Raw genomic sequence first — 20048 nt, 5'->3', positions numbered from 1 at the left:
CCAACCTCAATCATTCCATGATTCTGTGATTCGAAAAAGAAACAAACAAACAATTATTTCTATGAACTACAGATGGCAGAAGTGTTATATCCCTCTCATCCTAAAGTCATCCTTATCATACAAGTGAAAAATAAACAAATAAACAATCTAAAATAATCTGGAGTCAAAATCTCTGTGCTTAGATACTCCAATCTATTTCAGTCCCTCGAAAATTCACAATTGATTTCGTATTCGTACCAGGGATAAGTGTTGTATTTATAGTTTTCATAATGCAAATATTGTCACTACTTTTGCACTTCTGTGCTAGCTAATCTAATAGGTTGTGAAAGGTCCTTGAAAATGAAACCTCCGACCACAAAGCAGGTGCAGAAAGACAACAAAAAGCAGTGTAAATACTCAGCGTTTTTAATGCCTTTTTGAGAGAGCTAAGCTCGTGGTTCCTTTTTTGTCCTCACTCAATCCTTGGACTCTTTTGTTCAATCTAACTCTAAACATGCCATCAAAATAACTCACTTGAGAAAGCCTTATTTTGGCGGATTAAGTTTCCAATATTGTCTCTTTGTACTATTATGAACTGGTTACTGTATTACATAAGTACATATTTATATGCTCAGGCCACTGTTTTCTGTGAGGCAGAGTGGGAATTGCTCAGCTGTCTCCCATCGGTCTCCTGCTCTTTTGGCTACAACATGCTGTACTTTGGCTTCTACAGTCACCAGAGCCGTAGGTTCTCAGTTCTCATCTTCTCCTCTTCGATAAATCCAAAATGACGCATGACAAAGACAACTGCAAAGCAAGATCTAAATAGCCAGGCTATTTATGTTTTACACTTTAGCAGCAGTAATAGCAATACTTTAAAGCCTGAACACTAATGAACAGCTCAGACCCTACCCTTCCTATCCCTGTTGCTACTTTTCCCAAACCTGCCCTTGTCAAGCGGGGCGGCCATCGCGCTCGGCACCCCCAGCACCCTCGGCGCGGGCGCTCAGCGCCCCGTCTCCCAGGCTCTGCCCTTTGGCAGGTGCCAGCCGCCCCGTCAAGGATTACAGACCCTGCCGGACACAATAGCCGGGCCCTAGAGGCAGCCCAGACAGCTGCCGAGAGCAGCAAAACGCGGAGGCCGCGCGGGCCTCGCACCCGCCCCGCTTTGCCGAGGGCAGCAGAAAGCGGCGCTCGGGGGCCGCGGGGCCCCGTCGCGCCCGCTCGCGCGCAGCGGCCGCGGCGCCACGTTGGTGGCCGCCGAGCCGCGCCGAAGGCGCCCGGCGGCCCCGGGGCGCCATGTCGGGCGGCACGGCCATGTCGGGCGGCACGGCCATGTCGCGGGGCACGGCCACGGCCCTGGCGCTGGCGGGGCGGCTCCCCGCCCGCCACATCCCGCCCGGCCCCGGCGCTCCCCTCCTCGCCTCGGCGTCGTCCCCTCGCTGTCCCCGCCTGCCGCCGGCCCTTCCCCGCCCCCGGCGCCACCTAAAAGCAGCGCCCGGCCGCCCCGCCGCAGCGCGCCCGGCCCACTGGTCGCGCCGCCCGCCCCGCTCCCGCTCCCGGCTCGCCCCGGCGCTCTGCGGGGCGGCGCCGGCAGCCGCAGTGACAGCGGCGCCCAGCCCCGCTCCGCCGCGCTGCCCCGCGGGGCAGCGATGAAGCCCTGCGAGGAGGCGGAGGGGGCGGCCGGCGGCGGGGACCCGTGGCGGGAGTGCGCCGAGGTGGCCGTGCAGCTGGCGCGCCGCGCCGGCCAGGTGAGAGCCGCGCCGGGCCGCGGGGCCGGGGCTTCCCCGGGCCGCCCGCTCCGCGGGGTGCGCAGGGACAGGGCGGGAAAGCGGGAGCCGGCGACAGGGCGGCGTGGGCTCCGCCGCGGCCCCGGCCCGCGCGCGCGCACATACACAGGCGTGCACGGGCGCGTACGCACACATACGGACACATATACACACAAATACACACACACGGACACAAAAACACACGCACGGACACAAATACACACACACGGACACAAATACACACACACGGACACCAATACACACGCACGGACACAAATACACACACACGGACACGCCGCCGCGAGGGCCGATGCCGGAGCCTCCGGCACCTCCTGGTTCGCGCCCCAGCGCTATGGAGGGCGTCGGGATCCCCAGGGCCACCTTCCCTGGCAGCTGCTGTTACCCTGAGGATGGAGAGCCTAATTTGTGGCTCATTCTTTTTTTTATTTTCATTAAAAAAAGAAAAATACGGCTTTGTCATAGTGAGCACGCCTTAATAGCTTTTTTTTTTCTCGTTTATAAAACAAACGAGTGTTTATTCTGCTGCTGAAGTGTTTTTTAGAGCATGCTGTGATGTTAGCACTGAATTTACGTGCGGCTGAGATTTCACGCCATGCTGCGTTCATCCAGGATATTGTGCATCCATAGACTACAATGCCAGCGTTTGTTTTTGAGCAGCTTGTCCAGGGAAAAACAGTCGTGTCACAGAGATTTTTGTCATTTTGCCACGCTGGGGTCTTCACAGTGACTGAAATTCACTAGTTCAGGGATAAATCGGCAGTGTCCCTGCAGAGACCAACAGCAGCTTGCTTAAGACCAGTGTTGCAGCACAGGGGAAGGTTAGTCACCTCAGGAGACATCCTGGCCCCGTTGGGTGCGATGGCTAAAATCTACCGTCTCCAACAGAGCCCAGAACTGGCATCAGCAGATTGTTCAGATGAGAAATTGGGGAAAATACACATCTCAGCAACCTGTGTTTTTTTCTTCCGCTTCCATTTTGCTATATTTTGAAAAACGTTTCGTACCTGCTATGCCGTAGTATGATTTTTATCTCAAATCCAGCAGCAGTAGTTTTTCCTTAGTGTGTGTTATTGCTCGTATTTTTCCCCTTGGTAGAAGAAAAAGGGGCAACAAAGATTAGCAGAATGCCAGAGGAGAGAAGGGTTGTTTTAGTTATGCAAGGAACAAATGGATAATCCAAATTGGGATGACAGGTCATGCTCTCACTGAATGTCCAAACTGGAGTTTCTCCAGCATGCTCATTCTGCCAGACATTTCATAAGAGACACTTGCTCAAGCATCCACACCTTTTCTCTCAAAATATTTTATTGTGAACACAGCCATCAGCATCTTCAGCCATTTTAATGGCCCAGAAGACCACCGCTGAACATTGTTTTTTGTTTTTTTTGTTTGTTCGTTTTTGTTGCCTTTTTTATTTTTTAAGAAATAAACATTCCAGAAGATTAAATTGTGCATCTTTGCAAGTTGCCATTGCTACCTTACAGCTGGTAGGAAATGGCTGATTCCATGGCAGGCCAAATTAAAACCACATAAACATTCTTTAAGTGGGATTTGGTAGTTTTGGTAGAATCTTTTCCTTTAAAAACAAACTTTCATATTATTAAAGACTGTATTTTATTGCAAAAAAAAATACCAGAAGCCCTTGTGGATCTTTAACAAAGAGTACAGGTAAGTCAGTCTCTTTATTTAAAGAGTTAATCCACTTTTTGCTAGTCCCCAATAAAGACAAACATAAGGACACAAATTCTATATATCTGGCACATAAGGCCAGATTTATGGCACAAACGTAGGTTCAATAGGACTAGATATACTTTTATTGAAAATTAACTAATAAAATTGAGTCTCAGCTGCCAAAAAAACAGTCAGTTGGTCAGTTCCATTGGTCAAGTTCACTTTCTTCTGCCTCTTTCCTTCCCCTCAGATGCATCCACCCTCACCTCCATCCCCAGAAATCTGCTTGCACTGTCTTTTCTGCAGATCTGAATGCTTTCTTCAACCTTGCACAAAATTTTCTCATTTCAGCCTGTCTCTTACGATCCTCTGTTTCCTAAATCTGTGCCAGATTAGGAAGGCTTAGAATCGGTTTATGATTATGTTTTAGGAAGCACCTATGAGAATCACTGCAAGCCCTAACCTGAAGAAAGGCATGCAAATCCAGATTTTGAATTTCTAGGAGAAATCTATCGGCCTCTCTTTTTTCTTTTTCTTTTTTTTCTTTTCTTTTCCTGTATGACTGTTCATATTGCATCATGCTGCCTGAGTATAACCAGAAGCTTTGGAATAGCGCTTTTTTTTTTTTTCTCCTTTTTCTCTAAGCTTAAAAGGCTGATAAATAAATGATTGCTTGACTTGCTGTGACAGAAGTGCTGTTGCTGGAGTAACTCCCATTCCCAGAGCAGCAAAGCGACTGCCCTTCCTGTGTACCCTGGTTCATTCCATTCTTTAACAAAGCATCTCAAGGCCTCCGTGTGCAGCTCTTTCCTCTAATGAGCAGGGCCCTGGTTTTGTAATCTCTGTAACTGACCTGCACTGACATCAAGCTTAATCCACTCTGTGAGGCCATGTGTAACTGGACTTCCTCACACGTCTCCTCCGCTTGTTCTGTGAGCAAACTCCGCTTGCTTTGGTCATGGCCTAAGACCACTTTTTGCAGAAGAAAAGCAGGTGGGATTAGACAATTCTGTGTTAGTGGAGGGGCAGCATAGGCTAAAAATATTAAGCAGCTCTGCGCTGAATAACCACAGACTCTCACAAATGGGCTGCTAGAAAAGCCTGGGTAAGTTTGGAACAATGTGTAACGCAATGAGGAAGTCTAGTAAAACACATTTATGGCCAAAATACAACCAGTTCCATTGTAGAGCAATGATAAGGAGCAGTTGGAGCAGGATTTCGTCCTCCTGGAGGTGCTTTGTTCCTCTGCCTACCTGCTGCAATGGCTTTTATCTGGAGAAGAGCTTTTGCCTGGTCTCCACACCCCATTGGGGAGACCAGGCAATAGCAGCAACTGTTTCCAGAAGGCAATGTAAGGTAATGCAAGGAGACAAGCACCCTGTTGGATTCTGCAAAAACCCCATTTTGGACTCAATTATATTCAGTCTTTGAATGAAGAATAACAGAATAGAGCATGTTCCCGCATAAAATCACAAAGAAATCAAAGTGAGAGGAATGAAGACAGGAACTGAATCCAAAATAATCATGAAAAAAAGAAAAGGATCAGAAGCGTGTGAGATTAAATTCAGTGATAAGAAGTGCAAAGTATTATGTTTAAAAAGGAAAGACTGAAGACTGAGACGTGTAATGAAAAACAACCAACAACATACACTGTCCGCAGCTCTCACTTTAACTTCTCTGCTCCTCCTACAGCAAGGTGTGATCCAACCCCTGCTAAACGGTAGCCTGTACTCATTTAAATGGCTACAAATTCTCTTTAAGCTACGTGTTTGATCTGAAAAGGAGTGAAGAACATGGCACTGCTAAAAATAATCCAGGTAGTCTCCAATGAAAGGAGTGCTGAAGGCAAGAAATAAGAAGTATTCCTTATCTGCTGAACTATGTGAATTTCTGAGCCCGGTCTTAAGTGCTGCACTTATATATAGTTAATATAGTAAAGAAGAGCAATAAAACTAAAAGGGGTCAGCATATCAAGTGTTTTAGAAGAGGTTACACAGCACAGCTGGGGTAACTTGAGTGTACTGGATTTTTCCTTGGACTGAAGAGCAGCCTGGGGGCCTTCCCAGACCTGTACTCTTCTGGATCTATGGTAAAATCATAAAGAAAACCATGCAGGACATTAATGGAATTAGGAGATTAAGTGGAGTAAATGTTGTGGTATGCAGTTATGAACTTTAGCAAGAGTTCAAACTGAAAAACATTAATCTGTCCTCAAACTCAGTAAATAAGCATAACTCATGTTTCATAGCTCAAGAAACAGACGGATAACTCGGGGCCTCCCATACCAACATATATACACAACAGTCAGCAATGCAGATAATACATCAGAATAATACATCAGAAAACATTTCAAATATAGTATTTCAGAATATGGAAAACAAGAGCTGAGAATGAAATTTGAGAATTGCTGGTTCCCAGCCCAGCATAGGTTTTTGTTTGTTTGTTTGTTTGGGGTTTTTTTGATCCTAAAGCTTCTGTCTTTGGACAGTTTTAAAAATATTTCTATGGAAAATTAATGGAAATTTCCTTAGATAACTTAAACATATACATTTTAGAAGTGATTGGGAATATTGATCTGGGGAAATGCCTAAACTTTTGTTTTTGTTAAATATATAGCAGCTATTTTGGTTCTAGTCAGCACTTGAGGTTTAGAACATCCATATGCAGAAGAAAATAAATAATTTTATGCATTTCTGCTGGCAATTGAGTTTGCTTTATTGCATATTTTTAAATTAAGAGAGCAGAGATTTGTGTCTGCAAATTAAGGGGAAAAAAAAGCAAACAAAAAAGATTTTCTATGAAATATTCCTGAGTCTTGTGGTTCTTTTGTGTATTTATTTCCCAGATCTTCACTCCTTTTCTGTACTGTGAAGAGATATTCTTGTAGATTGATTCAAAATCCTGAAGTCCTTGAGACTACTCATTATGTCAGCAGGATTTTTATTTGCAAAAGAAATAGAACAGGTTCTTCTAGAATTAAGCCTACAAGGGTTTTTTTTCAGGGTTCAGTGTAATTTTGAATATAATTATATTATTTTAGTGCCCACAGGATGGACTGAAACCAATCTAATCTGTGAATTGCCCTTTCAGATTATTAGGAAGGCTCTAACAGAGGAAAAACAAGTGTCTACAAAGACATCCGCAGCAGATCTTGTGACAGAAACTGATCATTTTGTGGAGAATTTAATTATTTCAGCTCTGAAAGAGAAGTTTCCCTCCCACAGGTGAGTGTCTGGTGAAATAGGCTAAATAACCTATCCATGACCATTTTTCCTGTAACAGCTGTATGTCTGACTGGCATTCAAAGGGGATTTTAAAAGTCTTTCTCTAAAAGTCAAAAATCTTTGTTAAAAATACTTTTTCTTAGTTCAGTTTTGTATATCTTAAATATGAATATGTTCCTGTTAGACACTTGCATATAATCCTCCTCTTTAGAAAACTACTGTTGTAGCCACACTCAGGACACCAGAATTTCTAATGATTCTATCATGACCTGTGCATTTTTAAGTATTTGTTTCTTAATGTCTTGAAATGTATTTGCTAGTAATATAATATTTTTTTTTCTTCTGTAGAGATATCTTGTGCAAAGGTTTTGTATGAACCTCCATGTTTTTTCCCAGTACTGATCTATTCTCTACTGCCTGAGTATAATGTGAAGAATATCTATTTTAAAATAAAGCTGGTGTTAATGATAGGAAAGGTCCTATCCCGCTGCCCCCAGCACTGCTGTCTCTTGCCTTCCTGCATAAGCATTTGACAGATGAAGACAGTTGTCATATTTAAAGACATTTACCTTGTGCTGTGCACGATCCTAAAATCACTGAGCAGCAAGGCTGTTTGTTTATCATCATTTGATGCATATAAATTAGCAAGATGTGAGCAAGACACTGCTTGAGGTTTTAACCCACGCTTTTAAAAATAGATCACATTGTTGACTTCTCTGGGGCTGTGAAGATCAATTTGGAAATAACTCCTCCCTGTGCACAGATTAGAGAGCGGTTTTGTATTAGTTGGTCAGGGTTGGTGTGATGCAGAGACAGTGCAATTGATTTCCCCATTTGACTTCACTCTGCAAGGGCAAAATCGCCCTTCCTTCAGCAGCAGCGCAGAGGCCGTGCTTCGTGTAAATACTGTCTAATCCCCCTCACACCATGTGCTTCCTTAGGGCATATGAGCCTTGCAAGCCAGCGCTGAGCAGAAATAAACAAAGATGAGAAGCTGGAGGGCTCAGCTAATGCTACGTATATTTCACTAATCTGATTCGGTCAGCTATAGTGTATATTAAAAAAAAAAAAAAGAAAGAAAGAAAATCCATTAGAATGAGCAGAAAGAACATTATATACTAAATATGGCTTTCTAACTACGTGTCATATGTGATGGCCTACCAACTCAGTGCTGTACAGCGCAGTGTGGTTCTTGGCTGCGCCTCTCGACCGGAGTGCCAGGCTTTGCAAGCCTATTATTTGTGTAATATTCCATCCTCTATGGCTGGCCGTACTCTTTTCTCATCTCCAGTATGTTGTTTCTTTTCCTGGACAGTCTGGCAGAGAACTCACTACATACAAATTTCACATAAAATGGGAACGATCAGAAGCACTCAAGTTACTCGGAGTGGGAACAAAAGTTGCAAGGTCAACATAGATCTAGAAACTGAAAAATCTCTGACTTCATTAACCCTGTGCAGTTAACTTCTGACTACATGAGCAAGTGAAGGAACTGCTATGCTTTTCTTCCAAGACAAGTTATTTTTGTTGGTTTTGGTTGCAATTTGTTCTGACATTGAATAAAGTTAGATTAGTTTAAAACAATCTATTAAAAATAGATTAAATAAAGATCCCACTATCAAGATAGAAAATGAAGAGTAGCAATCAAGGTTTAATTTTAAAGTAAACATTAAAAGATCATGTTAGGTCTTTCCTTTAATTTGGCTCTTAAAATCATCAGTGAAGACTTCCATGTTCTTCATCTCTCTTTTAAATTATCTTTATTCTTATGCTGTCTGACGTGAAAAAAATGTGTCTTAAAAGTCTGAAAAATTAAGAGGGATATTGCAATCTGTACCGTGTCAGAGTGATGCATTCTGAGATATGGGAAATGTGCTCAGAAGTAATAAGAAATGCTAGGAAAAGCTATTAAAAACCTATTTCTGTCGCATATTTCTTTCTTCTTCTCTGTATATGGCTAACAAATGTGCATGATGCTCATTTTTTGCTTAATCCAGGTTTTTATTTTTGCTTCATCTCTTCAGCATCCTCCCAAAACTTTAAGCTTTTCAAAAGATTTTTTTTATGGTGGAATTTTTAGGGATTGGTGAGGTACTGCTCTGCTTTGACCCTTCTGCTCTAAGTGAGCATCACTCTTAGCTGCAGTTTATACCATGCTACAATTTCCTGACTGTTCCAGCAGTGAATTTCACAGTGGCTTTGTGATACGAACAGACGTCCACTGAGGCTAGGCTAAAACTGGTAGGCTCATTTTCAGTGGGGAAAAACTTTAATCCAGATTTGCACGGGAGTCAACACACCTGAAAGTCTGGGATATTTAATTAACTGCTGCAACGACGTGGCTACCCCTCCCACTTCTGGCCCTGAACATGTCTGAAGTTTGGTACCCAGTGCTTTAGCATAAATGTTTTGCTTTGTTTGTGTGCTTTTACAGCATGTAGAGCCATAGAGGAACACATCTATAGTGTGCTGGCCTATAGGAGCTACTGCAGTACAGCAGCAATAGGCTTTTTTAGGCAACGATTACCTCCTCTATCATACACCTGCTGCTTCTGAAAATGAGTCTGGGACATTGTCAGTGTCAGTGGCACGCTTTTACCCCAGCTTCCCATTCATATTTTTGTACATAGGGACTACAATGCACAGTCACCCACTACAGGAAAAGGCCAAGAAGGTGAGTTTCATCTCACTACTGGCCAGTAGCGCAGCCAAAACTTGCCATGTGTTTGGGTCATAATTCTCTTTTTTTTTTCTCTCTCTCTTTTTCTTATTTTACTTTTTCCCCTTTTGTGGCTTTGAAATAAGTTTCTTTTTCCTCAAGCACTCGCAGCAATTCTGTATACCAAAACCAGTTGTTCAAGTATGATACCCAGACCAAGGTTTTGTACCAGCATTTTGATTCTACACAGGCTATATGTGCAGAACTCTACTGAAATCCGTCAGACCAGCACCTGCAGGGCACTCTCAGAAACAGATCCTGAGCAGTTTATGGGAGAGCAAGGATAATTAAGGTCAGCAGGAAATATGCCAGAACTGGTTGTACATTTCCCAGGAAAAAAACAAAAACAAAACTACTGAAAGAAATCAGTACAGAACATTAGACGAGCTCAGATTTCAATGTGCCTTGTGCGGCCCCCCCACCACAAAAAAATTGTTGATTTACTTTGGGTCATGGGAAGAAGAAAGTTCAGCTTTGTAAATCTTTCAATTTCCTGATTCAAACTGCTGCAAAAAAATCCTGTAGAAGTCAGATTGTGGATTTTCTGAGAGTGCATTATTTCTTACTGACTGAATTTGAGTGCAAAGAGCAGCAAATACATTTTGCAGTTTGTATTACTTACTGCAAGAGACAGGCCTAACGCACAAATTTACATGTTGCAGAAAAGCTTCTCCTAGGATTCCAGGGGTGCCAGTTCAGATTCATTTCTGCATGCTTTTCATAATTGTATATTAGGAGACTGAACATAAATGGAATTATATATTACCACGTAAAATCATATGCTGTCAATTTGAGAACTCTCTTTAAAGTCTCTACTAAAATCTTTCACTCACAAATTAAAAAAGAGAAATATATGTATTCATGTATATAATACATGAATTAAGTAGTCAGAAGGAAGGAGTTCAATTTTCTTTTATGTATTTTACTCAATATCAAATGCAGGTTCATTGCAGAAGAATCCACTGCTGCTGGCTCAAAATGTGTCCTCACGGACAGTCCTACCTGGATTATTGACCCTGTTGATGGAACTTGCAATTTTGTGCACAGGCAAGTAGACAGTAAAGTGGAGTGAGTGTTTGAGTGTCTGTACTGGAGAGAACTTTATATTGTTGCCTAGAGGTAAACCAAAGTTTCTGCTCATTCCCTGCTTAATGACCTAGGAGCTCGTGCCTCTTAGCTGGTGGATATGCAGCACACATAGCACGAGGAGGCTTGACCTGAACCGAGAAACAAGGCTGTACTGTGATGACATTTGGCCTAACTCTTTACGTGGGTGTTACATATCCATCCTAACAGTGGTGCTTGCTTCCTTTCGATAGACACGTTCGTTTTTCACAGGAAGTACAAACATTGCCTATGTGTAGAATATAATTGAAAACTCAGCTTTACTGTATAACAGGGATTTTATTTTTTAAATTCCTATAATTCTGCTTTGCAAAAAGAAATGCAGGGATCATTGCTGCCAAAATACAGAAACTCTAATTCATCATTTAAGTGCTGGGTATTGTAAAGTAATGATTGTTTGTAATATTTCTGTTTAAAACCTTACATATAATATAGTTACAGTTACAGTTATCATTAAAAAATCCTTTACTCATGGTGCAATTCTATAGTATTCAGGTGGCTGGGAGAAGAGGAACTCATGTGCTTGTCTTTTATCCCATGAAGGAAAATTTTCCTACCAATATTTTCTGGACCTTTTTTCTACAGCCTTTTTTAAGATGGGCTTTTAAGAATTTATTCTTTATTTAAAGCACAATTATTATACTTTAGCCACAAATTAAGCACAAGATCATCACTTTGCAAAAGAGAGGGTAGAAGAACAGGTTTCCCCTTGTGTTGATGTCAGCAGTAAGATGTCTCTCTGCAACTTAATTGCTATTTCAGCTGCTCTGAGTTCACTTGAACAAAATGTGCTCTCAGAAGTGATTACTTGTTATAACAAAATTAATGATTTTAAATTGGATAATTCAGTAACATTAAAACAAAAAGATCACTAAATATGCAACATGTTAAACATGTTATAGTATAAAAATACTGATATCTTTGTGTGTTTTTCTTGCGTTTTCCTATATTAAGTTATATTTTTAAAGGATTCACAGTTTTAAAGAGACTGAGAAAAGAAGAAGAATACTTAAATGTTCTTTACATTGAACCATCCTTCTTTTCTCAGTCTCTTTAACTTTTAAAAATATAACTTAATATTAAACCCAGGTAAAGTCACAGAGCTCCCTGCAATGTTTTGTTGTCTGAGAGAGTTGCAGAACTAGTAAGTTCAGAGATTTCTCATACTTCACGAGATTTTTCATTTTAATGCTGCTTCATTTCCTATTCTTTGCAGGTTTCCAACAGTGGCAGTGAGCATTGGATTTGCTGTTAACAAAGAGGTATAAAATATGTTCTTTAAGATGGGTAACCTGAGATGTGGCTAGAAGCCTAAAAGCCCCGTGGAAACTTAAAAAACAAAACATCCAATCAGCTACTGCACTGGCTTTTCATGCCAAGTCTATTTGGGCATACTCTGCTAGTCTAAAATCTCAATCCTTAAAGAGTTCCCTTATGTATACTGGGCAATTATAGGATAATTCTCATGAATTATTATAAATATTATAGGATTTGTGTAACTACAAAGGGAGCACTGGAGTGAGCAAGGTTTTGTAAGACAAAGCTGCAGTGAGTTAAATATAGTGCTGCCTATTCATAATTTAAATGTATCTCCCAGTGTTCTTGTGGTAACCATTATTGCTTCTTTCCTACTAGCAGTGTCTGTGAAAGCTAAGGGCTGCTACGAGATGTAATTCAAAACTGCTTTCTATGATAAGTACAAAATTATGGACCTAGTCCATTTAATCTGACTTTGTGGGGTTTTATGTAGTGAAATTTCTGTATTTCCCTCGTGAGAGCTTGGTCACAGGAAAACAAAGAAGAACTTAGCTTTCGTGTATGCTGTCTTCTTTGAGTTTCCTAGCTGTACTCATTCATTTTTCCAGACATTGGTGTTTTACAGTCCGAGATATACGGAAGGAACAGCTATTCAGGTTGCCAAGGAATGTGCCTCATGCACCCTGATCGCACAGTAGAGCTGCCACTGAAGCCAGCAAGAGCTCTGTGCAGTAATGACACAGTTTTCAGATGTGCTCGCGGCTCTCAGTGATTTAAACCCAATAATGCTGTTTACTTCTCTAGTCTGACATTTCAAACACAGCAACTGCAGTGAACCACTTCCATGCTCTTCTGAAGTTTACTCCTTCCCGATGGCCTTTGAATATTACATATGCTTATCAGACAGTTTTCTGTAATATTTATTATTTTCTAGAACGTCATCATCATGCTTTTGATGCCACATATTTTGGATTATGTAAACAAAACAAAGCTGAAACAAAAACAAAAAACAACAAAGAAAAAAAAGATAAATCTCTCTCAATAAAGAAAAAGGCAAAACAGAAAAAAAGTAGTAACTTGAAAATGAGCCAGAGTGCACACAGGGGAACTGACCTGAATGTAAGCTTTGAACAGCACTGAAGCAATTCCTGCAGATGTCTTCAGGGAAGGACTATTAATAGTATCCCTCAAAAAAAAAAAAAAAGAAAAGAAAAAGAAAAAAAAGAAATGGTTTAGACTGGATCTCAGGGTAAAGAGCAAGGACAACCTGTTCCCTCTGAACTGTCTCTGATGAAAACTGATGATTTTTCACATTGAATGGGAGAAGATCTGGAGTCTAGAACATCTGAGATGTTTTCTTGACCTTTTTACCATCCATGACTTTGGGCAAGTCAGTTAATTTTTGTGTATCTGCCTGTATCTAAACAAAGTACAGTTATTGATATGTATCAAAGGGTGATTTTAGGAACAGATCATCAAAGTTTGTAAAGTGCTTTAAGATCGTTTGATGAAAGGTATTAAGAAATGGAAATGTTAGTATATACCTTGGGTCTAATTTTGACCCTCCTTTTATCATTGGTAAGCAGGTGTTCCCTCAAGAGTCCAGTGTTGCTCATTCTCCAAACCTTTTATGATGGATTAATAGTTTTAATATTTCTCTTCAAATTCCTTCTCTTGGAATCTTGAGATTTCATGAGACTTTCGCGTTTTTATACTAAGAAAGGATTTTGCAGAGAAAAAAAAATTGAAAAGTGACTGGAGTTTGCCACTGTGGTTGAAAATGTGGGCAAATTAAATGCGTCTTGAAAGGTCAAGTTTGTATTAAAGTATCCACTGTTAGTAAACCAGGTGTCATGACTTTCGAGTTTGATGGCTAACTGATCATATTTATGTATTTGGGGTTGCAAACCTTCATGGTCTTGCCAAAGTCAATGAAAGAACTTCTATGTGTAACTGCTCACCAGTGAAAGTTTTCATTAATTCAGAATATGGCCTTAGGACTTGCATATTTTTGATGAAAACATGTAACTGAATGAGAAAGCAACCAGCGTTTAATCTAGTCTGATGTGAACACAGATGAGCTGCAAGTGAGAGTTTATGAAAAGATTGCATTAACTTCTCCTTATAAGCCTCTATCTCAAACATCATAGTAAAATTATTCCAGTTTAGTAGAATCAGTATAATCTTTGATTACATGTAGCAATTAAAATATTACTGAACTTTCTGCCATTAGTAGTTGTTTATATTTATGATGAGTAATTTGAGTTGCATTCATTTCTTTCCTTTTCAAAATCTTAAAGCTTGAATTTGGTGTAATTTACCACTGCACTGAAGAACGGTTATACACTGGTAGAAGAGGTCAAGGGGCATTTTGTAATGACAAAAGGCTTCAGGTATCAAAAGAGACAGGTTGGTCTAGATTTTGTTAGAACTCTAAAAGGAATATGTTAATTTTGTTTCAGAGTTGTTACAAATCGACATTAGGATAATGAACATCATTATCCTGATGGAAAGTATTTATCTGCATGATAATTTTGTTGTTATATGTTTGCTTTTTTTCTTAAAACATCACATTTTTTTCTCGTTTTCTTTTAAAATACTGCAGCTGAATGTGAATTCCTCTTAAGTAATCCTAAATTGTTTTGATTTATAATTACTGCTTAAAATAATCAAGCACTGGTAGATTCACCAGTTTCATTCCAGTTTTGCCACCGATATGGACTTTTATGAGCAAGATGCAATGGAAATGGTGAATCACATCCACAGTACTGTGGTGGCTGTTACTCATTTATTTTCAGAAATCTTGTATATCATGAAGTGTGTTATGTCAGTAGGCATATATGCTAACAGCAAACTAAAGGATGCATGCTTTACAGAGGTTCCTTAACAGCTTGCTTGGGTGTGTGAGGTATGTTTCAACATACAAGTAACTATCAACGTTTAGTCAACACCTTAATGGAATTAATTTGTTGGTAAGCCATATATTTGTCTGTCTGTTTACCTAATGACGATAGATAACAATGATCAGACATGTATGGATATGTTTTCTTTTAATCAATCAAAATGTACTAGGGAATGTAACAGGACAGAAGTAAACATGTGCCAAAAATGTACGACAATGTATACCTCACCAGCAAGAGATTTTAGGGAACGTGAAACAGTAAATTCTGGCAAATTAACATACGGATTTGCTGTAGTCCCTGAAATTGGGGAAGTCTGGATGTTCACTTAAATCAAATTAATGAGTGAGAGTCTCCCTGTTTGGAGAGAGGGAGTAAATTGTAAGGTTAGTATTTTATCTCAGTAGTACCTGAGATAAGATTTTAATCCCATGTTATGCATCACATTTCTGACTGTGCTTAAATGCACCATATTCCAGTGGCAGAGACTATGGGAAGAAATTAGGGCACCCCAGCCCTAATTAACTGAGCTACTCCTGAAATGGCCTCACTCACATATGTAGTCACAGCGCTCTGTCTCCAGTTGAGCAAGTAATAGTTTTGGCACATGCCACTTTTGTCCTCCTTTCTCTGGACTTTAGACTATATAGTGTCTAAAACACAGCACAGGAAGGGAACCTTCTACCCTTCCAAACTTTGAAATTTTCCTGTATTTTCAGATTCCTTCTTTGGTGGTGGGGATTTTAATCAGTCAAAACATAGCTTCTTTAATCTCACCTCTAATGATGTTTAAGTATATAAATTCAGAGTTGTTCTTGTTCTATAAAGACTGTGGCTTCAGTGGAATAAGACAGCCTTGCAGAAGAGAGAGAGTTTTGCTGAACCTGCACCCGAAGTAATCTTTGCCAGTGTGTGATGTGCTGAGGGAGTGCTAGGCTGCCATGTTGCCTCATCCTTTTGTTTGAGATTGCTCCGTAATGTTAAGCTACACAGTAATTTCGAGGCAGCCATTAGGATTGTTCAAATTTAATTATTTAAAATTACAGTACAGACCAAATTGTTCTTTGTTAATGATTAATTTTGTATAGATCTGGTTTGTGAGGGCAAGCAGTCAAGATACATTTAAATGAAGGAGTCATCTTCCCTTTGACACATCCTTCTTACACTTAGATTCAGGTCTGGCCTTCCATGTGCTAATACTATATTGTATTTTTCTAATCTTCTTCTGTGGTCAACAGAATTGATCTTTTCTTCATAAATGCTTCTGTATCACTGTTAAATCTCTTCTACCAACCTCCCTGTTTTTCTGTCTTATATCAGTGTGAGGAGTGCTCAGTAAATATTCTCTTGTACCTTGAATTGCTGAAGCCATATTGAGCATTTGGAGCAGCCACCTCCTTCTCCTGAGTGCAGTTCTTCCCCTACCTCACGTCAGTCTCTTCATCCAATTTATAACTGGCCGTGACCTTGTTTAAAATTGGAGACATCTGTTTGTTTGCGAGGAATATATTTGATAACTCAAAAGCACAACTGTCTTTGTCATGACCTAGCTGTGACTGGTGTTGCATTTCGGCTATGAGGCATGCATCAAGTTTTCTGTGATTATAAATTGGCTATGTTATGCAGGAAGATCTAAGGCAGATTGCTTTAACCATCCAGAATTTTCAGGTGTACCTAAGCAGCAAATACCCTGCAGTATGTCTGGATAGGTGTTTTTATATTTCAATACAGTAATTTAAAAAGTGTCTGTTAAATCTATAGTCATATAGTTAAGCTTTGTGATATCCTGTAACTTTTAATCTAATTACATATCTGTTACTCACCAATCACTTACCACATTGCATGAATCCACAATTTTCTTCTGTAATACTAAATTCACTGGTAGCCTGTTTAATTAAATGATGTCTCACTCTATCCTAATTTGCCTTTGAAAACCTCCTTGTTACTTTTGCTAAGAATTTTCAGCTTATGCAATTAGTTGTAATAACCAGGTAGACTTTCCCAATGTGAATGAATGTTTAGCATTTGATGCAGAGTAGAAGGTAACACCCAACACTGGACACAGACTGTTTAGTAAGTAATCAACTTTGAGGTTCCTTGTGTCTTCAACACCTCCTGAGTTTATCTGGCATAGAAGAAGCTTGGCAGCTGCCAAGCTTTGACCAGCTGCCTCCACCTAAATTGGCATAAGGTTCTTATGTTCTAGCAATGTCTCCTTTGAGGACAGCTGCAATACCTTGCAAGTCACTGTGAGTCTTCCCTTTAACTGCAGTAGGCTTTGACTGTGCATTAGGGTAATATCCTCATCTACTGTAAACCAGAACTTTCTTTGCTGAACACAATGCAAATGCAACATTATTATTATTAATTGAGATACTGTTTTAGTTTATGGTAAGAAGGAGGGGTTTTCAATCAAAAGGTATCTTCACTCTGAAATGTTAGAATGAAGGGGAGCTATGACTGGGTGACTGATGTTTAGGCAGAAGCTTTTCATTGATCTTACTATATTCTTAAATCTTTAATTGTTAACAAATTACATTAGAGTTCTCTATTCAAATGTAATCAGCTTATTGTCAACAACAGTTGCTAGGTCATTGGATTATTTTTAGCTGACTGCTAATGTTAGTGAATTTGCCAAAAGCTGACTGGTCAATGAAAGAAAACAATGTATGGAAACATGTAGGGCATATAAGAATGTATTCTTATTTTTGATTTTCCTGATCTTTAAAGAAAAAAATGTTTAGATAAGACTATTTGATATGAAAAATTCAGTCTTGTTTCGATTTTTAATGTGGAGTCACTTATCTTGTGAAAGCGTTTGTGGTAGAAAAAGAGGATATGAAAATTGTTTTTCTGTGAAAAGTCCATTATTGTTTAGTCTGAAAAAAATTCCCAATTTTAACTGGAAGCTGTTAAATTAATGGAAAAAATACTTGCATTGCAGATATCTCGAAGGCCTTAATTTTGACAGAAATCGGTCCAAAACGTGACCCAGCAACTTTGAAATTGTTCCTTGGTAACATTGAGAGATTGCTCAAGGCCCAGGCACACGGGTAAGATATTTTAAAACGTCTCTCGCGTTGTGACCAAAAGTCCTTAGACCAACAACAGAAGAGCACTTCGCTAAGTAGACCGTAAAGCTGCCTGTCAGGCCCGCTGCGCGTTTTGCAGCGTGGACGCGGGGCTGCTCGCGAAGGCCTCGCGTGCCTACGTGACGTGTGGCCTTGTCGCCGTGTTTAGGGTGCGTGTGATCGGCAGCTCCACCCTGGCGCTGTGCCACCTGGCGTCGGGCGCCGCGGATGCCTATTACCAGTTCGGCTTGCACTGCTGGGACTTGGCAGCAGCTACTGTGATTATTAGAGAGGCAGGTGGCACTGTCATAGACACGTCAGGTGAGTAAAATACTCTTTTTTTCACTGATTTTTTGGGGCCTGAGTCGTATTTCAGGGCAACTTCTGCTACTTCAGTATAGTCCCTTTCCCGTGACTCAGTGTTGTTTCTAACAATGTTCGTTAGAAATGTCTGTTCTCACCGTTAGACTCTGTCTGGTTATTCATGACTTAATGATGTAATTCCAGCTTGGGTTTTCATCACATCAAAGGTCTTCCGAGTCAGACTGTGTTTCCAAGACTTTGAGTAACTCTTTCAAAGCATCAGATTTTCTGTAAAGACTAGCCCAGAAGGTTGATTATTATGCTCAGACTCCAAACTCATCTCAGCAGAGACAGCATTGCAGAAGGAAGGCCTCGCTGATATACGTGTGAGCATTACTGACTAGGAAGCTCTTAGAGGACAATATAGTTTCAGGTTTATTATTTTAGAAGATTATTTTATTCATTTCCATGATTCACAGAAAAAAAACGGGCCTGTAAGATAGTGACGTTTACTGTGACTGTGCATATGTGCTGTTTATTTTCTTTATTTCCTGTTAATGTGCATATTGTGAAAAGTCATAGAGGACTAAGAATGCCATCCTCATTGAACTAATTTTTTTTTATCCTCTCCTATTAGTAAATTTGCAGTAAAACACATCTTGACTTTTATTTGAGAGGAAAACAAGAAAATGGTGCATTTATTATTTTATACTGAACACATAGATATTCACTGCTTCTGTTGCTTGTTTTGGTACTGTATCTAGAATTTAAAAAAAATATTATTTTCGCAAGAGTTTTGAAGTTCTCAAGATCTTGATTCAAGATGGGAGTTGCTCATTTTGCTCATCCCAAACCAGCTGTGTGAAGTTATTTCCATGCTTCTGAGCCTATCTAATTACAGTGTGTTTTTAATTTAAGAATATGTTGGTTTTTTTCCATGACCTAAGACAGTTCTTGACCCTCTCGTCCGCAGGGGGACCTCTGGATCTTATGTCCTGCCGAGTGATTGCTGCAGGCACCAGAGAGATGGCTATGTTCATAGCTCAGGAAATACAAACTATTCACTACAGACGGGATGATGAAAACTGAGGGAAATTCAGTTCTTGTAATATGGAGTCTACCCTCCTGAACTCCGTAATTTTAACACGATGGGTGGCTTAAAGGGTACGTGATTTCAGCAGGATGCTTTCTGTGGAGATTTTGTGTCAAATATTTTTTACAAATTTATTACAATGTGGGAAGGCCTGGGAAGATTTTTAAACCTCTAAGGATCTTGTTTCCTTTTTAATATGTATCTCTTTCAGCAGTATCTTTTTTATAAGATAGCATATTTTACTTGTAGTGTTTGTTTCAAAATTGAGTTGTAATTTCATATCCGTGGGGCTGATATTTAGTCTTTTGTAACATGCAGCTAAAAATGGAACTTTATTTTTACAGATGCAGATCTCAGGTAAATGAGCTTTAGGACTGTAGTAAGGATGAGTAGTTAAGATGTGTGCCTATAATACCCTTGTTCTATGATACTTAAAATGCAATAAAAACGACATTACTATTTCCTAACTATGTCATAGCTATATATCCGTGTATATGTATGTGTACATATATGTATGTGTGTATAAATACACCTATACAAGTATATTTAAGTATACACACACATATTTATACACACACATACCCATGTGTCTATGTGGGTATCTTGGATGTTTACAGCAATTCAGAGAAGGCATAGAAGAAAGCTAATATTAGAGGTTCTTTTCAGGTAAAGAGTATATGTTACTTGTGCGCCTTCAGTGGGGGCTGTCCAAATGGCTAATCGCAGAACTGACCCTGGAAAATGTTTAATAATTTCACAAACTGCCCGGCTAGCTCTTGTTTTCTTTATCCCAGTTCATAGGGATAAATCATAGTGCCCTCCTACAGGCCTCTGTAAGATATTCAAACCTGCAAATTCTTCCTGTCACAGAGTAATTATAGTTAAAACCAGGACTATTGAACTTCGTGTGTTATTC

At 40.0% G+C, this 20048-nt stretch overlaps 1 protein-coding gene across 1 annotated transcript; it reads left to right on the top strand.

Moving 5' to 3' along the window:
• Positions 1-1627: 1627 nt before the first annotated feature.
• IMPA2 (inositol monophosphatase 2) lies at positions 1628-19641 on the top strand. The gene is made up of 8 exons (XM_088524064.1): positions 1628-1730; positions 6531-6664; positions 10326-10430; positions 11725-11770; positions 14066-14174; positions 17610-17718; positions 17906-18057; positions 19013-19641. Exons 1-8 carry the CDS (start codon positions 1632-1634, stop codon positions 19126-19128), a joined length of 870 nt encoding a protein of 289 aa, XP_088380190.1. The 5' UTR covers positions 1628-1631; the 3' UTR covers positions 19129-19641.
• Positions 19642-20048: the final 407 nt, after the last annotated feature.

Source organism: Tinamus guttatus, unplaced genomic scaffold (assembly GCF_059628265.1).
Source record: "Tinamus guttatus ecotype Peru unplaced genomic scaffold, ASM5962826v1 Tinamus_guttatus_pri_ptg000203l, whole genome shotgun sequence".
Taxonomy (NCBI): domain Eukaryota; kingdom Metazoa; phylum Chordata; class Aves; order Tinamiformes; family Tinamidae; genus Tinamus; species Tinamus guttatus.
The sequence above is the reverse complement of the archived record's forward strand: the minus strand, read 5'-3'. Positions and strand labels throughout refer to the sequence as shown.

Bases quoted from the DNA above. Each gene is read 5' to 3' on its own strand.
- IMPA2 (XM_088524064.1), top strand. From the start codon at position 1,632: ATGAAGCCCTGCGAGGAGGCGGAGGGGGCGGCCGGCGGCGGGGACCCG. The intron at 17,719-17,905 runs GTAAGATATTTT...CGCCGTGTTTAG, and splicing joins CTCAAGGCCCAGGCACACGG to GGTGCGTGTGATCGGCAGCT. The intron at 18,058-19,012 runs GTGAGTAAAATA...TCTCGTCCGCAG, and splicing joins CACTGTCATAGACACGTCAG to GGGGACCTCTGGATCTTATG.